Genomic DNA, 20,197 nt, shown 5'->3' with positions numbered 1-20,197 from the left:
GGAGTGGTTGCAGTAATCATGTGTTCATTAAAAAAAAAAAAAGGAAAATAATGCCAACACACTTATAATGCCGTGACAAGACTGGGTGTTTATTGACATTTAGTCTAACCCCTCAAACTTGGCCATAATTTGAGTCGGACACACCCACTTAGGGCTGACAGTACTGCATTGGAAGCCATAGTAATGCCATAAGAATTGAAGGGGATTATGTTAGTCCATTTTCTATGAAGGTATATTGTTTCTGTCTTCTGTACCTTTGACGATGAGATTCACAGGGTGTGCTGATCAGAGAGCGGCACAGTTTGAAAAAGTAGGGGAATTGAGCATTTTTTGATAAAAGCACCAGATTTCATGTGTATGTAGACATTGTCATTTTACACAAATTCTGATTTTGGGCCACTGCAAATACTGCCCTCATCTGTTGATCAGAGGACACAGTGTCATACGACAGGGCTCATCATTACTGGTGGCCTGGTGGCCCGGGACCACCAAAAAATGATGTCGGACCACCAAACTTCCAAATATGTTACCTTTCGTTTGCCAGATCTGGAAACTTAGAGTCATAATGTTTTCTTTTATGTCTGGCCACTACATTCTCTTATGGGCAACAAATTTTTAAATCTAAAGATTTGAGTGGTCCAAAAGAACCACCAGAGAGAAAAAAATTAGTGTTGATCCCTGCATAAGGGGCAGCAATAGCTTCCTTTGGGTTCTTCTACTGCAAACCTTCCCCTCACCCTACTTCTCCCCTCTCTTTCTCCTCAGCTGGAGTCAAGTTTCTCATGGTCTGTGATGTTTTCCAGAAGAGGAAGGGAGAGATGTCTAAGAATGAGAGGCATGAGGTCATGAAGTATGTCAAGTCAAGGTGAGACTCGCGTGGATGATTTGAGGGGACTTTGAAATGCCACCATGCCATTGTATAGTTCAGTTCAGTTCATTCCATTGTATACTGTACATGTCGTGCACTTAGCAAGTCTTATTTTTTGCGAATCGGGACTTTCCACCATTTTTTTTTTGAGTGATTTAATTCAAGATCCAGAGTATAGTAATGGAGGGAGAAATGTACGCCTGCATGGCCCATAGACATATGGCAATGACACACTGAATAAAAGTCTAGGCTGTCTTCTGAATCTGATATATCATTTCATTTTGAAAATTCATATACAACATATGTCAAGTATCTATCTCTGTTATTATTTGAGAGAAAGGATGTACCTTGCTAGACAAGCAAGCTACTTTTTAAGGTGTTACATCTCTTCTCATTGTATTTTAAATGATTATTTTTATGCAAAATAAACATAGAATGTTAAATGTGAAAGGTTTAAACTTCAGTAGTATGTATTCATTTCTGGTCAGTTTCCTTCTGTTTAAGTTTAAACTTCATAACATCGTCCTTGGTCCTGTTGCTTCTTATGCAGATTACCTCGTTTTGTGGAGCAGCTGTACAAATTCTTTGAGAATTTCCGTGAGCAGCTGACTAGAGATGTGTCCCCAAGCCAGAAGCAAGATGTGGCAGTGTATCTTGTCCCAGAGGTGAGTAGTTTTCATCAGTTTTTATATCATAATTGTCACAATTACAGTCAGTCCTAAAACTTCGTCATTGATTAGACACATCTCATCTCCAGAGTGTACATAAGATTTGAGATTTTATTTGTTTGTTTGTTGTTGCTTTTTTTTCTTCTTTAAAAGTGCATAGCTAATATATGAGTCAGAGTTGTCAACTTTCCCTGATTCTGTGTATGGCCCCTGAAAACTGTTTCTTTTTTTTCTTCTTTTTTTTTAAGAGATATATCCTCCAGGGAATAATTTTCCAGCTGAAATTTGATTAGCAACATTGGCATATGAATGATATTTCAAACGGTATCCTGTACACTTTTATGGTAGAAAATGGTTACAGGAAAGATGCGTTTGTGCAGCAGTGCTATAAAATATGCATAGCAAATTTGCGATGTGATATTAGGAAATTTATTCCTTGTCCTCATGTCCTGACAAGAAGATGTAAAAGCCTCTCAGAATTTGGAATTGTTTTCATGTATTTAAATGCATTATGCATTATCCTTCCTAATTGCTCTTTGGAATCTCCCTAACTTGTAATGTGGAACTTTTGGCAGTCCTGGGCCCTGTTTCATAAAGCTGTTCGTAAAGTTACGAAGAACTTACGAGCGACTGGTGATCAGTTCTTGTGCTGAATTATTGAAATAAGTATTGATGTGCTATAGAAGTACAGCACATCAGAACTGATCACCAGTCCCTCGTAAGTTGTTCGTAACTTTACGAACAGCTTTATGAAACAGGGCCCTGGTGTATGTTAGAAGAATGACAGTTTTCTGGCTACCAGAATGTTGTCCATGCTAAATAGATATAAAGATGCATCTATTTAAGTAACATTGCATAACCAATCAGGGGCAGTGACTTTCGTAACTCGTAGCGGTTGATTGATAAAATTGATTTTCCACTAGGTATATTTGATCCAGTCATTTCCGTAGGGTTGTGTTTGAGAAAAGGCTGAATGGAAATATGGCCAACAGTGATCTGAATTTGAATTGAACTTTTTAATGGTGATGATCTTTAGAAAATATCCATAATTAGATGTGAATGATAATATGGCCATGATGTCAATGAAAATAGAGATGAGCAAGCTGATAGTGATGATGATAATTACACTGGTGAGAGTAACTGGCAACTGCAATGATGACCTCGATGAGATTGGAAATGTGGATTATGATGAGATTAGGACATTTAGAATGATGACGCTCCTCGTAATAATGATTTTGCAGCTTATGATGATACTGAATTAAGCACTTGACTGTAGCAGGGTAATTCCTCCACTGAGCCCCTGTGAGCCCTGTGGTCATATCACACACAACGCTACAAAATCAAATCACGAAATGTCCATTCAGGATTGAAAGCTAACATATTTCATAGTATCTATATCGATAAATTTCATATCACTTTCACACTGCAAGTCTCCATTTTAGACTGTGATGAGCTGTATATTAATTTCCCAGCCAGCAGAATTGTTGGTGGAAAGTACTGTGGAAATAGTAGCGAAGCCCTAATTCCTTCTTTTCTTGGCACAGTCCGTAATTATATGGTTAAAGAGTTGATGTGTTATCACCCCGCCCAACCAGATGGAGCGTTCCCTGGACCTGTCATCAGAGTTGGTTGAGATGCTGAAGAATGCCCTGGAGACCATCCTAAGGGGGCTGAAAGCCAAGGAGAAGAAGAAGAATTCCACTGTGGATTACCTCAACAGGCTGGTCAAAAATGTGAGTGGACAGTTATCTAGTGCCCAAAATAAAGGAATTTAAGTGTGTGGGTGATAGTGGCTCTGTCCATTTACAAGTTATATACTGCAGATGTGGAAAAAATTCACAGTTTATTGTTGTTAATGGCTGAGCTAACTTCAATCGACAAGTGTATTTATTTATCAAATAAAGTTTATTACACCAACCGCTCTGTCAGAAAAATATTTGTTTGGATGTAACTTTTCATGTTTGTTTGGATGTAACTGCATGTATATGTAACAAATGCAAACAGAAGAAAACTGACCAGAAATGAATATAATTCATTAGTGGAAAAATGAGCAAAGAAAATGGGATTCCATCGGGATTCAAACCCGAGACCTTCGGATTGCTAGCCCGGTGCTCTACCGACTGAGCTATAGAAAGCCCTAGTTCAGTGTTCGTCCCAGAAACCCTTAATTCTCAATGCTCGAATGGTCAGAAGCTGTAGCAGTGTGCTAGTGTGTGATACACACGCTGCACACTTAAACCTGGCATAAACCCGAAGGATAATTCAATTTGGGGATAAATGTGAGGGATCACCAAAGTGATGCAGCTTTGAATCCCGATGGAATCCCATTTTCTTTGCTCATTTTTCCGCTACATGTATATGTGGTGTTTCTCTTTCAACATTGCCTCACTGAATGTAGGTCTCATTTATGTAGGATAGCCTCATAAATATTAGCACTGCTCTTCCAAATGGACTGCCCTCATAAGAGCCCAGCAGTGCCATTTACCAGTTTTGACCCCATTATGAAGATGGAGAGTGCTGGTTTTTATTTCTTGTCTAAGCACTTCCTGAGCAGGCATCAAACCTCAGACCTCCTGTTTATGAGTCCTTAGCCTCGACCACTAAACCTCAATCCTCTCACACATACAGTATAACATTACCACATGGACATATCTTTGCTATCCCTCTTCCCCCAATTCCACTCAACCCTGTCTGTGTGAAATAATCCTCAGATATTAGTTCAGAACTGTCAACCATTCCTTTGAGAAAACATAAGTTTCTATCTAGTGTGTAGTTTGTCTAAGAGTGTTAATCATTTTATGGTGTTTTAATGCATAAAGAACCATGACATGATGATCAGAAATAGACCATCACAATTCTGCTGCTTGAGCGTTAGGTAATATGAATCTCTGATAGTATACTATGTGCAGAGCATTATTAAGAAGGTGTTATCTGCAGGCTTTCTCCCAACACTTTGGCCAATCTCTGTGACGTAATATCGCAAGTCACATTGGTAGTAGTACGAAAAAGAAAATATTTATGACTAAGAGTCATGCTGTTTCAGTTTTGCAGCAGTATCCTGTCATCTTGCAGTTGTGGCTTTTTTCACTTTCAGTTATGAAAATGTCATCTTAAGCAGTGTTGGTGATCGAAACCCAGCAATTATTGTTTTGAGGTGTTGTGTGTGAACGAGAACTGTGTTTTCTTGTGGGTGTGTTCACACAGGGCCATGTACAACAAGGAAATGAAGCAGCTGAAGGGTGCCCACGAGAAGATGTGTGAACTCTTCCAGAGCATGATGTGGAGACAGGAGGCCTTTGAGTGTCTGTCGATGGACGACAAGATCTTCTCTGTCAATAAGAACATTGAGCAGGTTGAGGAAGAGGTGAGGAAGTGATGTGATGATAATAGCACTAAATGTGAACACATCATGATGTAACTAAAGAACTGAAGCAGTAGGAAGGTTATCAACAAATCTTTTACCAGGAGCCAATCAACAATTCATTTTCTCAGGATATCATTGTACATTAATCCTTTTTGTGCCAGGGACTTTACACAATGCGTGCAGTGCTATGCAGTTTTCTGTGCCAGTAAACATTCAAAGCACACAGAGGGTTATTAAAAGAGATTCAATTTCCAAGACTTACAGAAGTAAAGATGTTTGTTTTATAGTATGTGGGTGCATTGAAGAACTATCTGAAGGTCTCTGGTTTGAGCCAGCAGTGGTAATGTCCCAAGTAAGGCTCTCTATCCTCATTGCCTAATCCTTTTGAAGGGATATAGAGTTGCTCGATCTGTGATTACCAGTACTTGCTTTAACCATTGAAATGCTTCTATGGTGACCATGTAAAATAAATCCTGAACTCCATCTTAAACTCCATCTCAAGCTCAAACTCCAATATTTGAAAGGTCTTTATTACTCCTGTCATACCAATAAAAGCTTAACTCTAAATTTAAAGTCCCATTCTATGAAGGACTTTGAGATAATAGATGTCACAGCCATACGTACCTTGAAAAGTGGTTATTACATTAAAACAAACCCAGATTTGAGTTGAGATCAGGGGCCTGTTGTGTAAAACTTTTTACCTGAGAAAACTCAGATTGATTTTTAACAGAGTTTTCCATTTGCAGGTGAAACAGAAACCCAGCTTTAGTGCTTCAAAATAATTCTAAAATGTGAGTTAGGGATAGAACAACCAATGTAACAATTTAAATCAGTATAATCAATGTTAAATATTGTTGAATATACAAAATGTGAAGAATAGTTTTAATAAAAATGTCTCTAGACTAAACCATGTACAGTTATGGTTTATTGAAAAAATAATGATATCTCCTTATATTTTAGGTTTTACTGCAAATTTTTTACATGGTACGATGTTTTGTGATACAACTGACCTACACATATGCATCATATGTGATATCTTTAACATTTTTTAATCACTTCTACCAATGGTAAACAGTACCTTTAAAGTCAATGGCAGCATCATACCAACCTGAGTTTTCAGTTCCAACCAGAGTTTTTCTCAGGTTAAACATTTTATGCAAGAAGCAACAAATCGCCTTCAAGATGATATGAAAGACAAAATAATAACAAATTATGTATATTTTGTCTTTCCTCAGTTTCCGCAAATCCTGCAGAAGATCAACAAATTGAACGCCAAGGTCAACGAGGGATTCTCCATGAAGAACTGGAAGTTTGTCTTCAAGATGGGAACCTCTAAAGTGGTGAGTGATGTAAAGTCTGTTGTTGTTCGCCCGTACAAGGGCCACCTCTGCCGTGATAATGCTTAGCACCACCTCAAGAGCTTTTGATATAAAGCACTTGAAAAAGTGCAGTGCTTTAAGCTCATACACATCTCTTCTACAGTCATAGAAAGCAGTACATTTTAGCTTTTTTACACCGTGATAAATTATAACATCAACTTGTAATCTACCAAAAAGATTTTCAATTTGAAGGCAGTTGTATGCTATGCTTGTAACCATGACAACCAGGTTGATATACAGGGCAACTAATGGGATTGTTTAGGTAGTGTTGTCCAGAGGGGCACTTCGTATAGCTACATGTATATAGCTCAGCAATGACCTGTTACAAAGAGGTGCCTTTTTTTATTCAAATGATTGAGACTGGCATTAAATGATCCTGTTTACCTTTAATCCTCCAACATGGTCTTTTTCCACAATGTTTCACCAAAGTTGGTATGTTTGCTCGTTAAATGTCAGTGAAATACCATGGCAAGTTACAGTATCTCTTATTAAAGCATATGTGCTCATTAACCCTTTCCCACCTGAAAAATTCTTAGTATCCATCTATGCTCACCAAAGGAACCAGAAAATTTCACACTGTTACTGGAGAATGGCATATTAGGGTGATATGACAATGATATTAACGAGGTAAAGACACACACAGACTTCCACACAACACACCCCACACATGCACACACAAGCATTAAAATGGTAGTGGATTGGTCAGTGATATTGGAGAGGGGCAGCTACGAATACTTCAGGTGCAAAAGGGTTAAACAGGACAAAAATATAAGTTGTATATGTATACGTCACCATTTTTTGTTTTCAGATGTGGTCGTTAGAGAAGGTAGTGATCCACCGCGACACCTTCCGGCCTCTTGTGGAGCGCATAGCATCACTCATTGACAGGGATGCCTTCACATCGGCACTGGTCCAGCTGGGTTGCCTGGCTCCCACACCCATGGAGGAGGGGGGCGAGGGTGGGGCGTCGCAGATGGGAGACTCCTCCGTCGGGGCAGAGTCTGCAGGCAAACCGGCCACAGGGAAACAGGCAAGAATTCCAGTTTGGGGGTTTGTGAGCCTCTTTTTCAGGATTGGGAGTTGTGTGTGTGTGTGGGGGGGGGGGGGGGGGGGAGAGAGAGGGGAGGAAGGGTAAGTGATAGATGCGTATTCCCAATTTTTTTTTTTTTTATAGTTTTGATGTAAGAGTCCTTTTGTGATGCCACTGCATTGTTCACTTGATCAAATAGATGCTCTTTTATGAAGGCTACTAGAAGATGGATCAAGCAGTGGAAAATAGCGAGAAGCAACTTCGAAAATAGTTTGACTTTTATGGTTAAATGCATGGTTCTGGTGTTTATAGGTAATGTGACTTTTTATTTATTCAACAAATGAAGAGTGATAGAACTTGTAAAAAGGGATACTTCCCTTCATGTGCTGTGTATTTTTGTGCATGTTCTTGTTTTTTCTCACTCTTTGATCTGGCTAAAATGTGTGACTTCTTAGTGATGGATGGGTTACAGAGTCATTAAAATGAACTTGTGGATCTTCCGTTAACCTGGCCATCTAGTTGTCTGCAAGTCTATTAACAGTCCAGCAAGCACAGCATACAATTACAGCATACAATAGTGGTAGGCAAAAGGCTATCAAGCTGATATGTCTGATTTGGTTTCATATTCCATCACTTGAGCATGTCTACTAAATGTTAGTTGGTATTATGAAATGATTTATGTTGTTCCATGTCATTTTGACTGTATGCGTGTGTTTGATATTGTGCCCACAGCCCAACACGGTAGAATCTCTGTGTGTGCCACCCAGTTCGTCGGAGAGCAAACTGGCCAAGGCTATGGGGCAACTGCTTCAGTCTGGAGTGAACACAGACATGTGCTTTGAGGTGGTCACTTTCACAGGTATGTTGAGAATGATAATTATTGTTAATATACTAAAGAAAAATGGGGAGACAAACCCATACTTCATCATGGTCGCAATCATTTGGGGCTGATGAAATAGAACTGGTTCGGTTGTGTTCATTGATTCCCAAGCCTCTATTTATGTCAGGTTGTCTCAAAGAACTCATTTATCGTTTATTCTGAAAACAACGCTTGAAACATTTCAAAATCAAAGCTATAGAAGTTGCTGAAGAGCAGTAATGTCATTAGTACTTCATGAAATCAGTGCCTATTGTTTTCAATATGCGTACTAATTAATGATATCAATGGTCTGGTCAATATACAAAGTATTCCTTTAACCCTATATAGCCGGGGGAGGGGGGGGGGGGGCTTAGTTTTTTAAAACATAGATGTAAGTTGTCTGCCATGCTGACTTCTCTAAAAATAGCAGATATTTCAGTTCATTAAATTACACCCTTTTCATTTTCCCTGCAGAGTTTCTGGATTATTCATGAGTTTTGTCCAATATTTTTCTTTCTCATGTGAACGTACAGAGGAGCCTTCAGACATTGTAGTAGACCACACACAGGGCGAGCCCATAGAGAGCCAGTCCAGCGAGCGTATGGAGTCCCGACACATCCTCAAGGCTCACTGCGTGGTGATAGCAGCCAGGTGCGACTGGTTCCGGAGGGCCCTGCTCAGCGGTATGAGGGAATCCATCGACAAGTGAGTCCATGACCTCGTTTTATAAAACTTGTTATCAATGACAAGTTGTGATAGTTGTATAAGCTACTGATGTCCTTGCATTTGATTGGCTGAGAGCAAATTTGTCATAGAAATATGGCAGTTCATACTGATGACAAGCTTTATGAAACAGGATCCAGATCAGTGCTGATACCATGAGCCAGGGGTCCGTTTCATGAAAGTCTTATGAGGGACTTATTGCTCATAAGACACACTTATGAGAGACTTCATAAAATGTATTTTACTTCTCTTTGGAAGTCTCTTATAGCTACATATGAGCCACATTTGGCCATTCTGCGATTTATGTGCAGAAATTTGTGTGATCACTTCATGCAACCGACCCCAGAATTCTGGAGTGAGTGTATCAATACTCTGAAAATTGACTTTGTGAGATTGTAAAGCATTGTTCTGATAATGTTTTCTAAATATTTTAGAGTGTGAAGCTCTCTGTGACTAGAAATAATCATGAGAATATTCCAAATTGCACGAAAAGTGCAAATGTGTTTCAAATTTAGTATAGTTGACAGGCATTGTTGATAGACGTCGTCAGCACAGATTGGATAATCTTGTGTGGATCTTTGTGTGTAGTATATGACATATGTGTGTGATGGCTTGACCAGCCCTAACTACATACCAAACACTCATCTGATTGGCAAAGTGCAGGTTCAGGCACACAAGGGGCAAACCTTGTCAAAAAAGGATGCATAAAATTGGGATCAATCTGCAAACTGGTTAATTGCATTTCAAATGAGTCGGTACTTACATTGTAATTATTCTGTGGGCAAATGATACGCTGTATAATATTTGCACATTTCTTTGTGTATCCCCCTCGTCCAGGAAAATTGAGGTCCACGACACAGACCCAACCCTGTTCCAGCAGTTCCTAGTCTTTCTGTACTCTGGCCAAATCGACACGTCCAGTATGACCACCGATCAGATCGCGGATATGATGTCCCTTAGTGATCGTTATGAGGTGAGATGGAAAGGACTGTAGCTTTCACCTGCGTGTCCTCTTCTGTGTATTTACACTTACGGTTTTCAAAATGTTTTGCTAATATGCATAGTTACATAGTCTTATGAAAACTACAAAGATTGCCATTTTTTTTTGAAAAGCAGATAATTCTTAATAGCATTACTTCACTCACAGATTATCACGGTTGCCATGGCATAGACTATAAGATAATGGACTAATGATACTCCATTCATTACTGTCTTCAACCTCTTTGTACACAATTTCAATGGTATTTTGAGATGGTGGTGTGGATAGGGCTAATTGAAATGCTTTCAGCATGATTATGTTTTGGTTTGTTAATTACTTGTGATCCATAAATATGTTTACTAGCTACTATGTCATTCAAGAAAATCTTTTCAGGACAGCCCTATGTAATTTGTAAATCCATACTGCTATTACCGTGTCATGGTCTGTTATTGCTGATAATAATTTTTCCCTGCTATGTGGAATACTTTTATGACAGAAATTAATTGAATTGTGAATTGTTTTGATCTTGATGATGTGTCAGACTTCAGACACAAGAAGTAAATGTAACAGTGCATACATTGGTAGACCAAAGCTGATCTTTGCAGTAATAACTTCATGTGATTCTCTTTTTACCATGAATGCACTAGGTGGATACATTGAAACATGTCTGTGAGGCGGCCTTAAAGTCCAAACTCAACGAGGATACAGTCCTGTTTCTTCTCAGTTTAGCAGACCAGTTCCATGCAAAAACCTTGCGGGTAAGTGTTATGGCAGACTTTGTGTTTCTGCAGCATTATCAATTCATTTTTTCTTTATTTTACAAGGTAAATGTTTCAAACAGCTTGTTTACAACATGTGGTCAATACAATATTGAAATTAATTAAAACTACTTTAGTTGCTACGTATTTTTATGAATGAATATGTGGGACTTGTACTGTTGTGTTCTGTTGAATAGCAAAATCAATTTAGTTCCAGTCAGCATCAAGGTATTCTGCTTTGTGTGACAGCTGTAAATGAACTGTGATGTGATTATTGACGAAAGAGTGAGAATTGAAAAGACCAAGGCATTTTGGACAAATTAACGATTTGAGCACAGCAAGTCTTCCATAATATCCATGCTGGTAAACTAAGGGTGCATTTATCCAAAAATTTTTGAGGCAGAATAACGATCCTAAATGCGTGTGAGGCATTTTTTGGTGATAGATAAACGCAACTGTGTTTTCAAATGCATTTAGAAACGCTGGTGTGAAATTCCATTCAAAGAGCAATGTGAAACGCGTTTGAGACGCGATCACCTTTCTGCTAGTAGATAAACGCAATGCTGTTTTGAAACGTGTTTGTATCTCTGAGTTGCCATGGTCAATTTCCAGCTGTTTCTGATTGCAGAGAAAACATGCACCATTCGTGTGCTCTATGCATTGTTCGTGTGTGAATGATGAAGGCATGTTTGGTGGTACGCAGTCGACCTTTACTTCCCAGGTCAAATGGCGTAAAGCTGCTGCACAGTGACAACACTCGAATCACGATTCTGTGATAGTTAGATAGATGTAACACCTAGAGAATCACGTTTCAGTGTTTCAATATAGTGTGGCAAACATTGCAGTGAAGTTTGTTTGAAAGGAGTTACCGTATTTGGTAGTGATCTCTTAATATTTCAGTGATTTGCTATTTTCCACCAAAACTGAAAGCATTTTTTTTGCAATTTTTCATGTGTGGTGATGATAGAGGCTTGATTTTTCAATGAACTGATGATGCAAACTTCTGAAACAGAGGGAAACAGAGGAGCTGCAGCATAAACATTAACTTGATGTGATTGCAGCTCCCAGTCTTGAAGAAAACAAATAAACAAACAAACAAACAACAACAAATGAAGATTATCAACCCAGCAAGATCAATGTCAAATCATGAAGATATTGATGTGCTTGCAGCTTTCAATCCGTGGGAAAACAAAACAAATAAACAACCCCCCACCAAAAAATAAACTAAAACAAAAACACACACAAAAAAGTTGTCATTATCCATCTTGTCAAGATCAATGTCAAAATCATGAAAGCGTTTGTTCCATTGCAGGAAGGATCATTAAATTTCATCATGCAACATCCGGGGATCACGGAGCAAGAGGTTTATGAGGAGCTCTCGGAGAACCTTAAGAAGGAGGTGCAGTCTCTTGTAGAATGGATCAAGTGAGTGGAAGAATGCCCTCCTCTAGATCTCTACATGGGTCTGGAGCAATTACCCCCTGGGCAATTACCCCGGACCCTTCCCCTGACCCTAACCCTATCCCTAATCCTGAACCTAATCTTAACCCTAACCCAAACTCTAACACTGAACGTAACCCTAGCCCTAATCTTTACTCTAAACTTATCACTATCCCAAACACTGAACGTAACCCTAACCCTAATCTTTACTCTAAACTTATCACTAACCAATTTCTAGCCAGGGAGTAATTGCCCTCTGGGGGTAATTGCCCTGATATGCTCTACATCTCAGTGTGCAAGATCTTCTTTTCTTTTTCTTTTTTTTTTTAAATATGTGTCTGACTGTTTCAACATCACCATAGTCATTCTTTGTGCCTTCCATAGTCTTTAGACACACCTCCTGCAAAGAATAGATTTTCAGTTTTACAATATGGAGTAACTCTTTTTAAGATTGTATCTCCCATGGCCAGAATAAATACATGGAATGTTACAGAGTGAATGTAGCATCTGAAACAATGTGAAGAGTGAGAGACATTTGAAGATTTGGATCAAGTCAGAGTGAGATGCAGCTGAATACTTTGCTCTTGCCTGAAAAAGTAAATGAAAAAAACTCCCATGGCATTCGTGATGAACTTCTTAAAAAGTTGGACTGAAACTCAGCATAATCGATAGACGTCAACTCCTACTCTCTGTCTCGTCATTACGCACATTAATAATGATAATAATGATAATAATAATCATGATAATAATAATCATGATAATAATGATAATAATGATGATAATGATGATGATAATAATGATGATGATAATAATAATGATGATAGTAATTTATTTTCATTTTAGTTATTCAGTTTTATTTAAAAAAAGAACAGGGTAGTCACGTTCAGGGCCCAAGGGCCTGCTTTTCAAGTGAGCCCTGTTACAAATAATACATATTGCGAGTAAAAATCACATAATACAACAGCAACAAAAAGAAAGCAAACGAACATATAGAAACAAGCAAGATGTGATATCTACATAAGTAAAAAAAAAAAGATACAAAATTAACAAATCAAAAGTAAAAACAGCAGGAGATTACCATTTGCAAAAACAAAATGAATTATGTTACCAGAATGTTCAAAAATAACGGCCAAAAAGTGATATGGCAATGAGTAAAAAGTACACTTTCACACTTTGTTCAGAATATTGAAATATTGCAGGTAGGTTTACACAGTGTAACGCAAACAAAAAGAAAAGAGAAGAAAAAAGTAGTCGAAACAAACATATGAAAGGTAAAAGAAAAATGTGAGAAAATAGAGATGCGTTATCATACACAGATTTAGATTCAAGGATAAAAAAAAAAATTAGCACATATAAAAATAGTACCAAAGGCAAGATCAAAAATCATAATATCATAATGTACTAAAAACAATGAGCATTGAGAAACATAATGATACAGAAACGAATGCATACTAATATGTATAAACTCTCAATTGCTCATCATCTTAACATGTCAAAAAGCTGAGTTTATATTTGCTGATCGAATTTGTCTTTTAAACCTTTCGAGGCAGTTTGACGATTGAATAAATCTGGGAAGATTATTGAAAAGAGAGCAAGCGAAGAAGGAAAATGTACGTTTTTTGTATTCTGTTTTAGGCATGGGGATGAACAATGGGCAAGATAAGGCATATCGAGTTTCGTACGTTACTTGACGCCTTGAAGCCATAGGACATAAGTATGATGGGGCTAATCCGTTCAAGACTTTATATACAGCTACGCAGTACTGATACTCAATGCGTTCTTGTACACTTTGCCACCTCAATCTGTTCAACAAGTTGTGAACGGGAGAATAATAGTCTGCCTGCATTACGAGTCGGGCAGCTTTGCTTTGTACCCTTTGTTATTTGACAAAGTTAGTCTTGGTGCATGTGCCCCAAACAGTACAACAGTAGTCGATGTTTGGCAATACCAGTGAGAAGTATAGTTGCGCAGCCATTTTCATGGTAATACAAGAATAATGATAATAGTAATGATAATGATAATAGTGGTAATAATAATGATAATAATAATAATAATAATAATAATAATAATAATAATAATAATAATGATAATATTGATAATGATGATAATAATAATGATAATAATAATAATAATAATAATGATAATGATAATAATAATAATAATAATAATAATAATAATAATAATAATAATAATAATAATAATAATAATAATAATAATAATAATATAATAATAATAATAATTGTTGTGTAAAGAGACTGAGCAACATCATGACTTAACTTTGATGTATCGTATTCTTTGCAGTCTTGGTCACAGTTTATTCTGTCTGCCAGGAACAATGGTAGAGTCACTGTGTTTACAGTTTTGGATGATCTGTCTATCCTTATTAGTAAATAAAGTCTTTATTTCATATGGTAACTCAATTAGTTGATGAAAATGTGGACCTGTATGCATGTACTTTGACTTTTTAGTTCTTAGTTCCGAGACTCCAAATTGACATCAGACTCTGGTGCGTCTTTTGTTTCATCTCGTGTAACCTAAGTCAAATTGAGCAAACTTAGAATTAAAATATATTTAAGAATTCAGAGGTTGAATTTTGGGCATTCATTGACACTGCTTCAGCTTTTGCCAGAAAATTGACTAAATGTAATCAATATCAGTGACCAGAAAGAAGATATGACCATTATATGGACATTGGTCGGTCAACTGTCAAAAGCTAATTGGCTGAAAATGTAGTCTCTATGAATCATCACTCAGTAGCACAAAATTAAAACAAATAGAATAGCTCGATGAAAGAGCTTATACATGCCAGTTTTCACCAATTCTTACAGGAGTGACACCAAAATGGATGGCACGGGCCACTACAAGGAAACACTCGACTCCAGCTCAGATTCTTCGTCAGAGGACAGTATAGAGAAAATCGCCCAGGAACTTATGCACGTGGGAAGCAAGAAGGTACAGTGACTTCCGTCCAGTGAGCTGGGCGATCAAATGAAATTCACCTAAAACAGAAAATATCATTGAATTTATCGTCAGAGTGCAGTGTCACTTCACAGTCATTTTGAATGTTATAGATGGAGTAAAAACGAACATAGAGATTGGCAGACATTGTGTTAGAAGCTGACATGAAATTAAAAAAGAAAAGATGTGGAACTATGAAGTTTCTTATATTTTCATGAGATGGTTACATTATAGCACAAATTACTCTAGACCATGATGTCATCACCTCACTCCTATGTCATTGATTAGTGTGCAAATATCTTTTCAAAAATCGTGTTTTGGGTGAATAATTCAGCAGCTAAAACTCCTCCTTTCTAAGGCATTATATTGCCTGGCCATTACAATGCTGCATTGATAGCAAAGAGGATACAAGTTCTGCTTTTGTATTTAATTTTAAATGAAGGAAATTTAGTGCAATTCTGTGTATAGGTAAGTGACTGATATTTGTAAGTGTTTGTCATCATTTCCTCATCAAGTTGCATTGTGGTTGTAACAAATCTCACTCTCTTTCTCTCTCTTTTGAATGGTGAAATGTCAACATTCCATTATTTTCATATTTTATTGATTGATAATAGTGAAACATGTGCCATTCTGATGGTTTTTATTTATTCTTTTCATCGTATATCAAAGTCATCTTTAAGACAGAGTGTCGTTGCACTTCAAATTTAGAGAATCCTCTTTCAAAAAGAAGATAAGGGAGGGAAGTGAATATTAGTTTGAAAGAGTCTTGACAGATGTCCAGTAAGATGTATTGCTGAGAGTACCATTGCTTATATCACTCTTGTGTGTTTCCTTTATATTTATTATGAAAAGCATGAAATCACACACAATATGCTCTACATGTAATTCATAAACAAATAAACATTCAGTTGTATATGCACAATAATGTAAAGGTCAAGGTGCTGTAGCTGGTAATTTAAAGTATAATAATGATCCGTGGTACCCCTAAAAAGAGTGTAACTATTTTGTTAATGATGAACACTTCATAGGCATAGAGGTTAAATTTGGTTTCAAATTTTTCTTAAAACTCATGTCGATAAGGTGTTATTGCCCACATTTTCATCAAAATCTGGTTATCGTTCTAAATTATAGTTGTTTGTGTTATCGGAGTAAAATGTAAGGTGTAGACGTTTCCTATGATTTAATATAAATGCAAATTGGTTATAATTGTGGCTACATGATTTTCCCCACTTGAACTTAGTGAGATTTTCTTTACATTTCTCTCTCGGTTTTAGCTATTTCCCATATCCTCTCCCTTCACACTGGTAAAACAGTAAATCAGATAATCCCTCATTTTGGGATAATTTCATGGGAGAAAACAGAACCTTACTTACTAGAGAGTGATACGTGTCTTCCATGTGACGCTCACCTACAGGCAGAAATTATGCCGATGAGAAGGTTAAGATTCATTTTTGACATAGATTGGCAAAAATCAAATCTCAATGCTCATGCACTTTCGATGACACCACAATAAGGTCCATCACGTGTTAGAACAAATCATTTTTGGTCAAGTAATCTTGGTGATTTTGCTTTAGTGGTTTCAAATTGAGTAAATACACTTCTGTAATCACTCTGAAGAATGCCCATAGTTGGTATAGATTTAAAAGAGAGAACTCCTTCATTTTTTGAGAATTTGGATTCTGAGCAATCTCACTACTGCAGATGTATGTGTGGGGGTTTTTTTTGTTTCCTTTTTTTTTTTTTTTTGCATATTTGCATTGCCAAAACACCAAAGACCGCTATTAATAGAGCAAGGCAGAGCATGGCTGACTGAATTCTCACTTTGAAACGTTTACAGGAGGTGTAGTTGACGTGGATTTGGGGCAGGCTATTCCATAGTCCAACAGACTGAGGTAAAAAAGACGAACTGTTGACAGTGTATTATGCGCATTAGCAAAAATACTTAACACATCTGTGACCTTGTTGTTTGAGGGCTATCTGTATATCCTTTTTCATCACTAAACCCCATATTTCACTGACTAGTAACTTATTAAGTAAGCACCGTTTGGTCTCCCCCTTTAAAAAAAAAAAAAAGCAAACAGTGAGGGGAAAGAGATAGTTGTGAATAGTTGCGGGATCAAGGCCTGCTCAAACCGCAGATGTGAAGTTGATCCAACATTAATTGTGCATTTTGGTGGCAGTTTTAACAAGTGCCAGTCATTCATGCTTTTTGCTGCTCTGCTTGGTGGTGGATATTAAAGACAGATATAATGATTATATGAGGATCACAAAAGATAGAAGCTATGCATGCACAGGGATATTACTGATCAACAAAGTCAAGGTTTCTTGCATTTCTCGAATAAATATTGGTGATCAATTTGCATATAAACGAATTCAGTGCATTGAGATTTCATTTACATGATGGACATAATGAATTTGGAAACAATAAGAAGAAATACATCAAGTAACATATCTTTTCTCGCATCATTTTTTCCAAATAATACTCTTACTCCTAACTGGAAAGCCTGACTTTAAATTCGTCATTTATCGGAGCTTTAGACTGTGTTTCAGTCCTCATTAACAAATCAGTTGCAGTATTTAGAAGCAGGTCCGTGAATATTCTTTCAGCATTTTGCAAAACATATCATTTTGCGATAGCATTCAAGTCCATCATGAAACTACTTGCTCAATATTTTATGGAAAAAAGAAAAAACGTAACACCTGTAACAGTTTTGGACTAAATCATGTCCTGGATCAAGAAACCTTTCATTGGAAGCAGTTGCTTTTTCTTTTCTTTTTTTAATCATTGAAGTTTATCGCATGGAGATTTAGAGATTTTTGCCCAATTGCAATAAGTCCTGAGCAAATAAATTTGTGATTGTACACAGGTGAAAGCAATATTTGGATAACAATTCAGTGTTAAATACTGTAACCAAAGTATGGGATTCAGTTCTTCAGCAATTGTAAAAAGTAAGAGTAAGATGTGCTGCCTGTAAAGTGTGCTGGCTGATGATTATAAAAGTGAGGTAAGCATTGTCTGAAATGAGCACCTCAAAGGTGGGGGGGGGGGGGGGGGAGGGGGAGGGGGAGGGGGATGGGGATGGGGAGGAGTTATTATTCAGGAGACATTTCATACAATACAGATATAGTTTATTCAAGGGAAAGGTCTGGGAGCCTGTGATTTGTCTGAATTCAGACACCCCGGTTAATTGTGACAAAGCATGTGTGCTTTAACTCTCAGCCCTAAATTCCAAGATGGAATCTGGCAGAATGAGGTTTCTATATTTGAGCTAGTACACTTCAGAAAGAAACCATTGCCATGATGATAGTGTGAGGTTATACCTTTTTTAACATTCTTTGCTTATCTGAAACCTATCTTGTTGCTTCAAGATTTTAAAGGGAAAATGGCTGTTTATGTTTTTGCGTTTTTACTGCAATGCAAGCATTCCTTTATTTATTTCTTCAAATTTTCTTACCTTTCCAAGTACTCACATATTCTATCTTTGCATTTCTGTGCTCAAAATGATTACTTTCATTGATGCTGTATCTCCTATTCTTTTCATTGTAGCACATTCTATTTGCATGCTTTTTATTTTCATTTTTTGTTCAAATCAGTAAATGGTAATTACATCTACAAATGCAATTTCTGCAGAAAAGAAATCATGTGTTTTACAGTATCAGGTCATTTGGTTTTTATCACTTCATGTGAAGCTGTTCATCTCACGGTCTTGTTAAGAGAATCAGAACATGTGTGAAACAGATTGACGTGAATGTGTATTTAACTGCTGTGCATCTACTCTCTCTCTCTCTCTCTCTCTTTATCTCTATCTCCCAATGCAGCACTCACAACCCTTACACTCTGACAGCGACTCCATGTCGTCGGATGAAGAGAGCGCCACCAACGCCGTCGCTATGGACAGGCAGCAGATGCTGGAGTGTATCGCCAGGGTGAAGGAGGTCATTGGAGACGCCATCTCCGCCGAGGATCTGGAAAAGCTGGTCCAGGTCGCCGACTTCGACGTGAACAGAGCCATCAACTTCTTCTACGGCTCGGCCTCGTGATGTCTGCTGAAGTCGTCTGCGCAGTTTGATTTGTTTTTCTGTATCTTCTGTGAGAGAAGGAAATGGATCTTTAAAGAGCAATGGAACCTAAATATACATGTGGATTATTGAAGTGAATGCAGCAATATCAGTAGATCACATCAGTGAAAATTAGAAGAAAATCGGACAATCGGTTCAAAAGTTGTAAATTTTTAGAGTTTCGGTGCGACCATCGTTGGATAAGAAGACTACTACAGTTTGTGACAGTACATATGAAGAACAATATAGAGAAGTATTAAGAAATTTAAACACAATATAATTTTTTATGAAAAATGCACATTCCTTTGACTAATTACTGACAAATGTTAAGGGTTATATTACTCCCCCTGCTTTCTGAAAGCGGTAAGTCAGATGCTCTTTCATGATTCTAGAAAAGTGAAAATATGTTGAATTTTCTGTATATTTTCTTTATATTGTTCTTCATATGTGACAACACAATCTGTAATAGTCTTCTCAGCCAGCAATGGCGGCACCAAAACTTTAAACATTCACAATTTTGAATGAATTGTCCAGTTTTCCTCAAACATTCCCTAATGTGTTCTACTAATATTGCTGCATTCATTCAATCCACATGTATGTTTGGGTTTCATTCCCCTTAAGCTGTCTGCTGCTCAGATCTGTAGTTTGTGTATGTCTGAAATTAGAAGGCCTGTACTGGTTGAAGATGTCATGGATTGTGAGGCCTGTAACAGGAAGAAATAACCAGGATAGAACTGCAATAATTCCCCCATTGAAGCAATCTCCTACTTTTAAAGACTATACTAATGATGATTATGGGAGATCTAGAACTCTACTATTGAGAGCAGGTTGTGTGCAGCATTTTGAAGATGCAATAATTTTAGATGTTACAATGTGGACATTGTATGCTCTTTAACCGATCTCTGTAAAACCCATGAATTATACAGAGGTTACCTTTTCATATTTTACTCTGCATCATAACTTCTTGTGGCATAATAAGCACCTCCTTTACAGTAATATCTCTTGTGGTTATATTTGCTGTGTCCATCCGCATGTGAGATTGAATCACACACTTTTTTTTTATATACCATGTGGCTGATTAGTGGTGGCAAAAATTCCCCCAGTACGTGGAC

At 37.4% G+C, this 20,197-nt stretch overlaps 1 protein-coding gene across 1 annotated transcript in view; it reads left to right on the top strand.

Annotated features, from left to right (window-relative positions):
- Window positions 1–19,142, top strand: part of LOC139738615 (uncharacterized) — a 39,729-nt gene extending 20,587 nt beyond the window's left edge. Inside the window, exons 9-21 of the mRNA XM_071649233.1 lie at window positions 766–865; window positions 1,419–1,533; window positions 3,132–3,280; window positions 4,741–4,900; window positions 6,136–6,240; window positions 7,088–7,309; window positions 8,042–8,168; window positions 8,702–8,873; window positions 9,729–9,864; window positions 10,518–10,628; window positions 11,941–12,053; window positions 14,897–15,020; window positions 18,846–19,142. Of these exons, the coding sequence (XP_071505334.1) occupies window positions 766–865; window positions 1,419–1,533; window positions 3,132–3,280; window positions 4,741–4,900; window positions 6,136–6,240; window positions 7,088–7,309; window positions 8,042–8,168; window positions 8,702–8,873; window positions 9,729–9,864; window positions 10,518–10,628; window positions 11,941–12,053; window positions 14,897–15,020; window positions 18,846–19,067 (1,856 nt within the window). The 3' untranslated portion in view covers window positions 19,068–19,142. The remainder of the gene's footprint in view (window positions 1–765; window positions 866–1,418; window positions 1,534–3,131; window positions 3,281–4,740; window positions 4,901–6,135; window positions 6,241–7,087; window positions 7,310–8,041; window positions 8,169–8,701; window positions 8,874–9,728; window positions 9,865–10,517; window positions 10,629–11,940; window positions 12,054–14,896; window positions 15,021–18,845) is intronic.
- Window positions 19,143–20,197: the final 1,055 nt, after the last annotated feature.

This window comes from Diadema antillarum, unplaced genomic scaffold (genome assembly GCF_040938485.1).
Source record: "Diadema antillarum isolate AM-2024a unplaced genomic scaffold, OU_Dant_1.0 seq00000759_RagTag, whole genome shotgun sequence".
NCBI lineage: Eukaryota > Metazoa > Echinodermata > Echinoidea > Diadematoida > Diadematidae > Diadema > Diadema antillarum.
The sequence above is the reverse complement of the archived record's forward strand: the minus strand, read 5'-3'. Positions and strand labels throughout refer to the sequence as shown.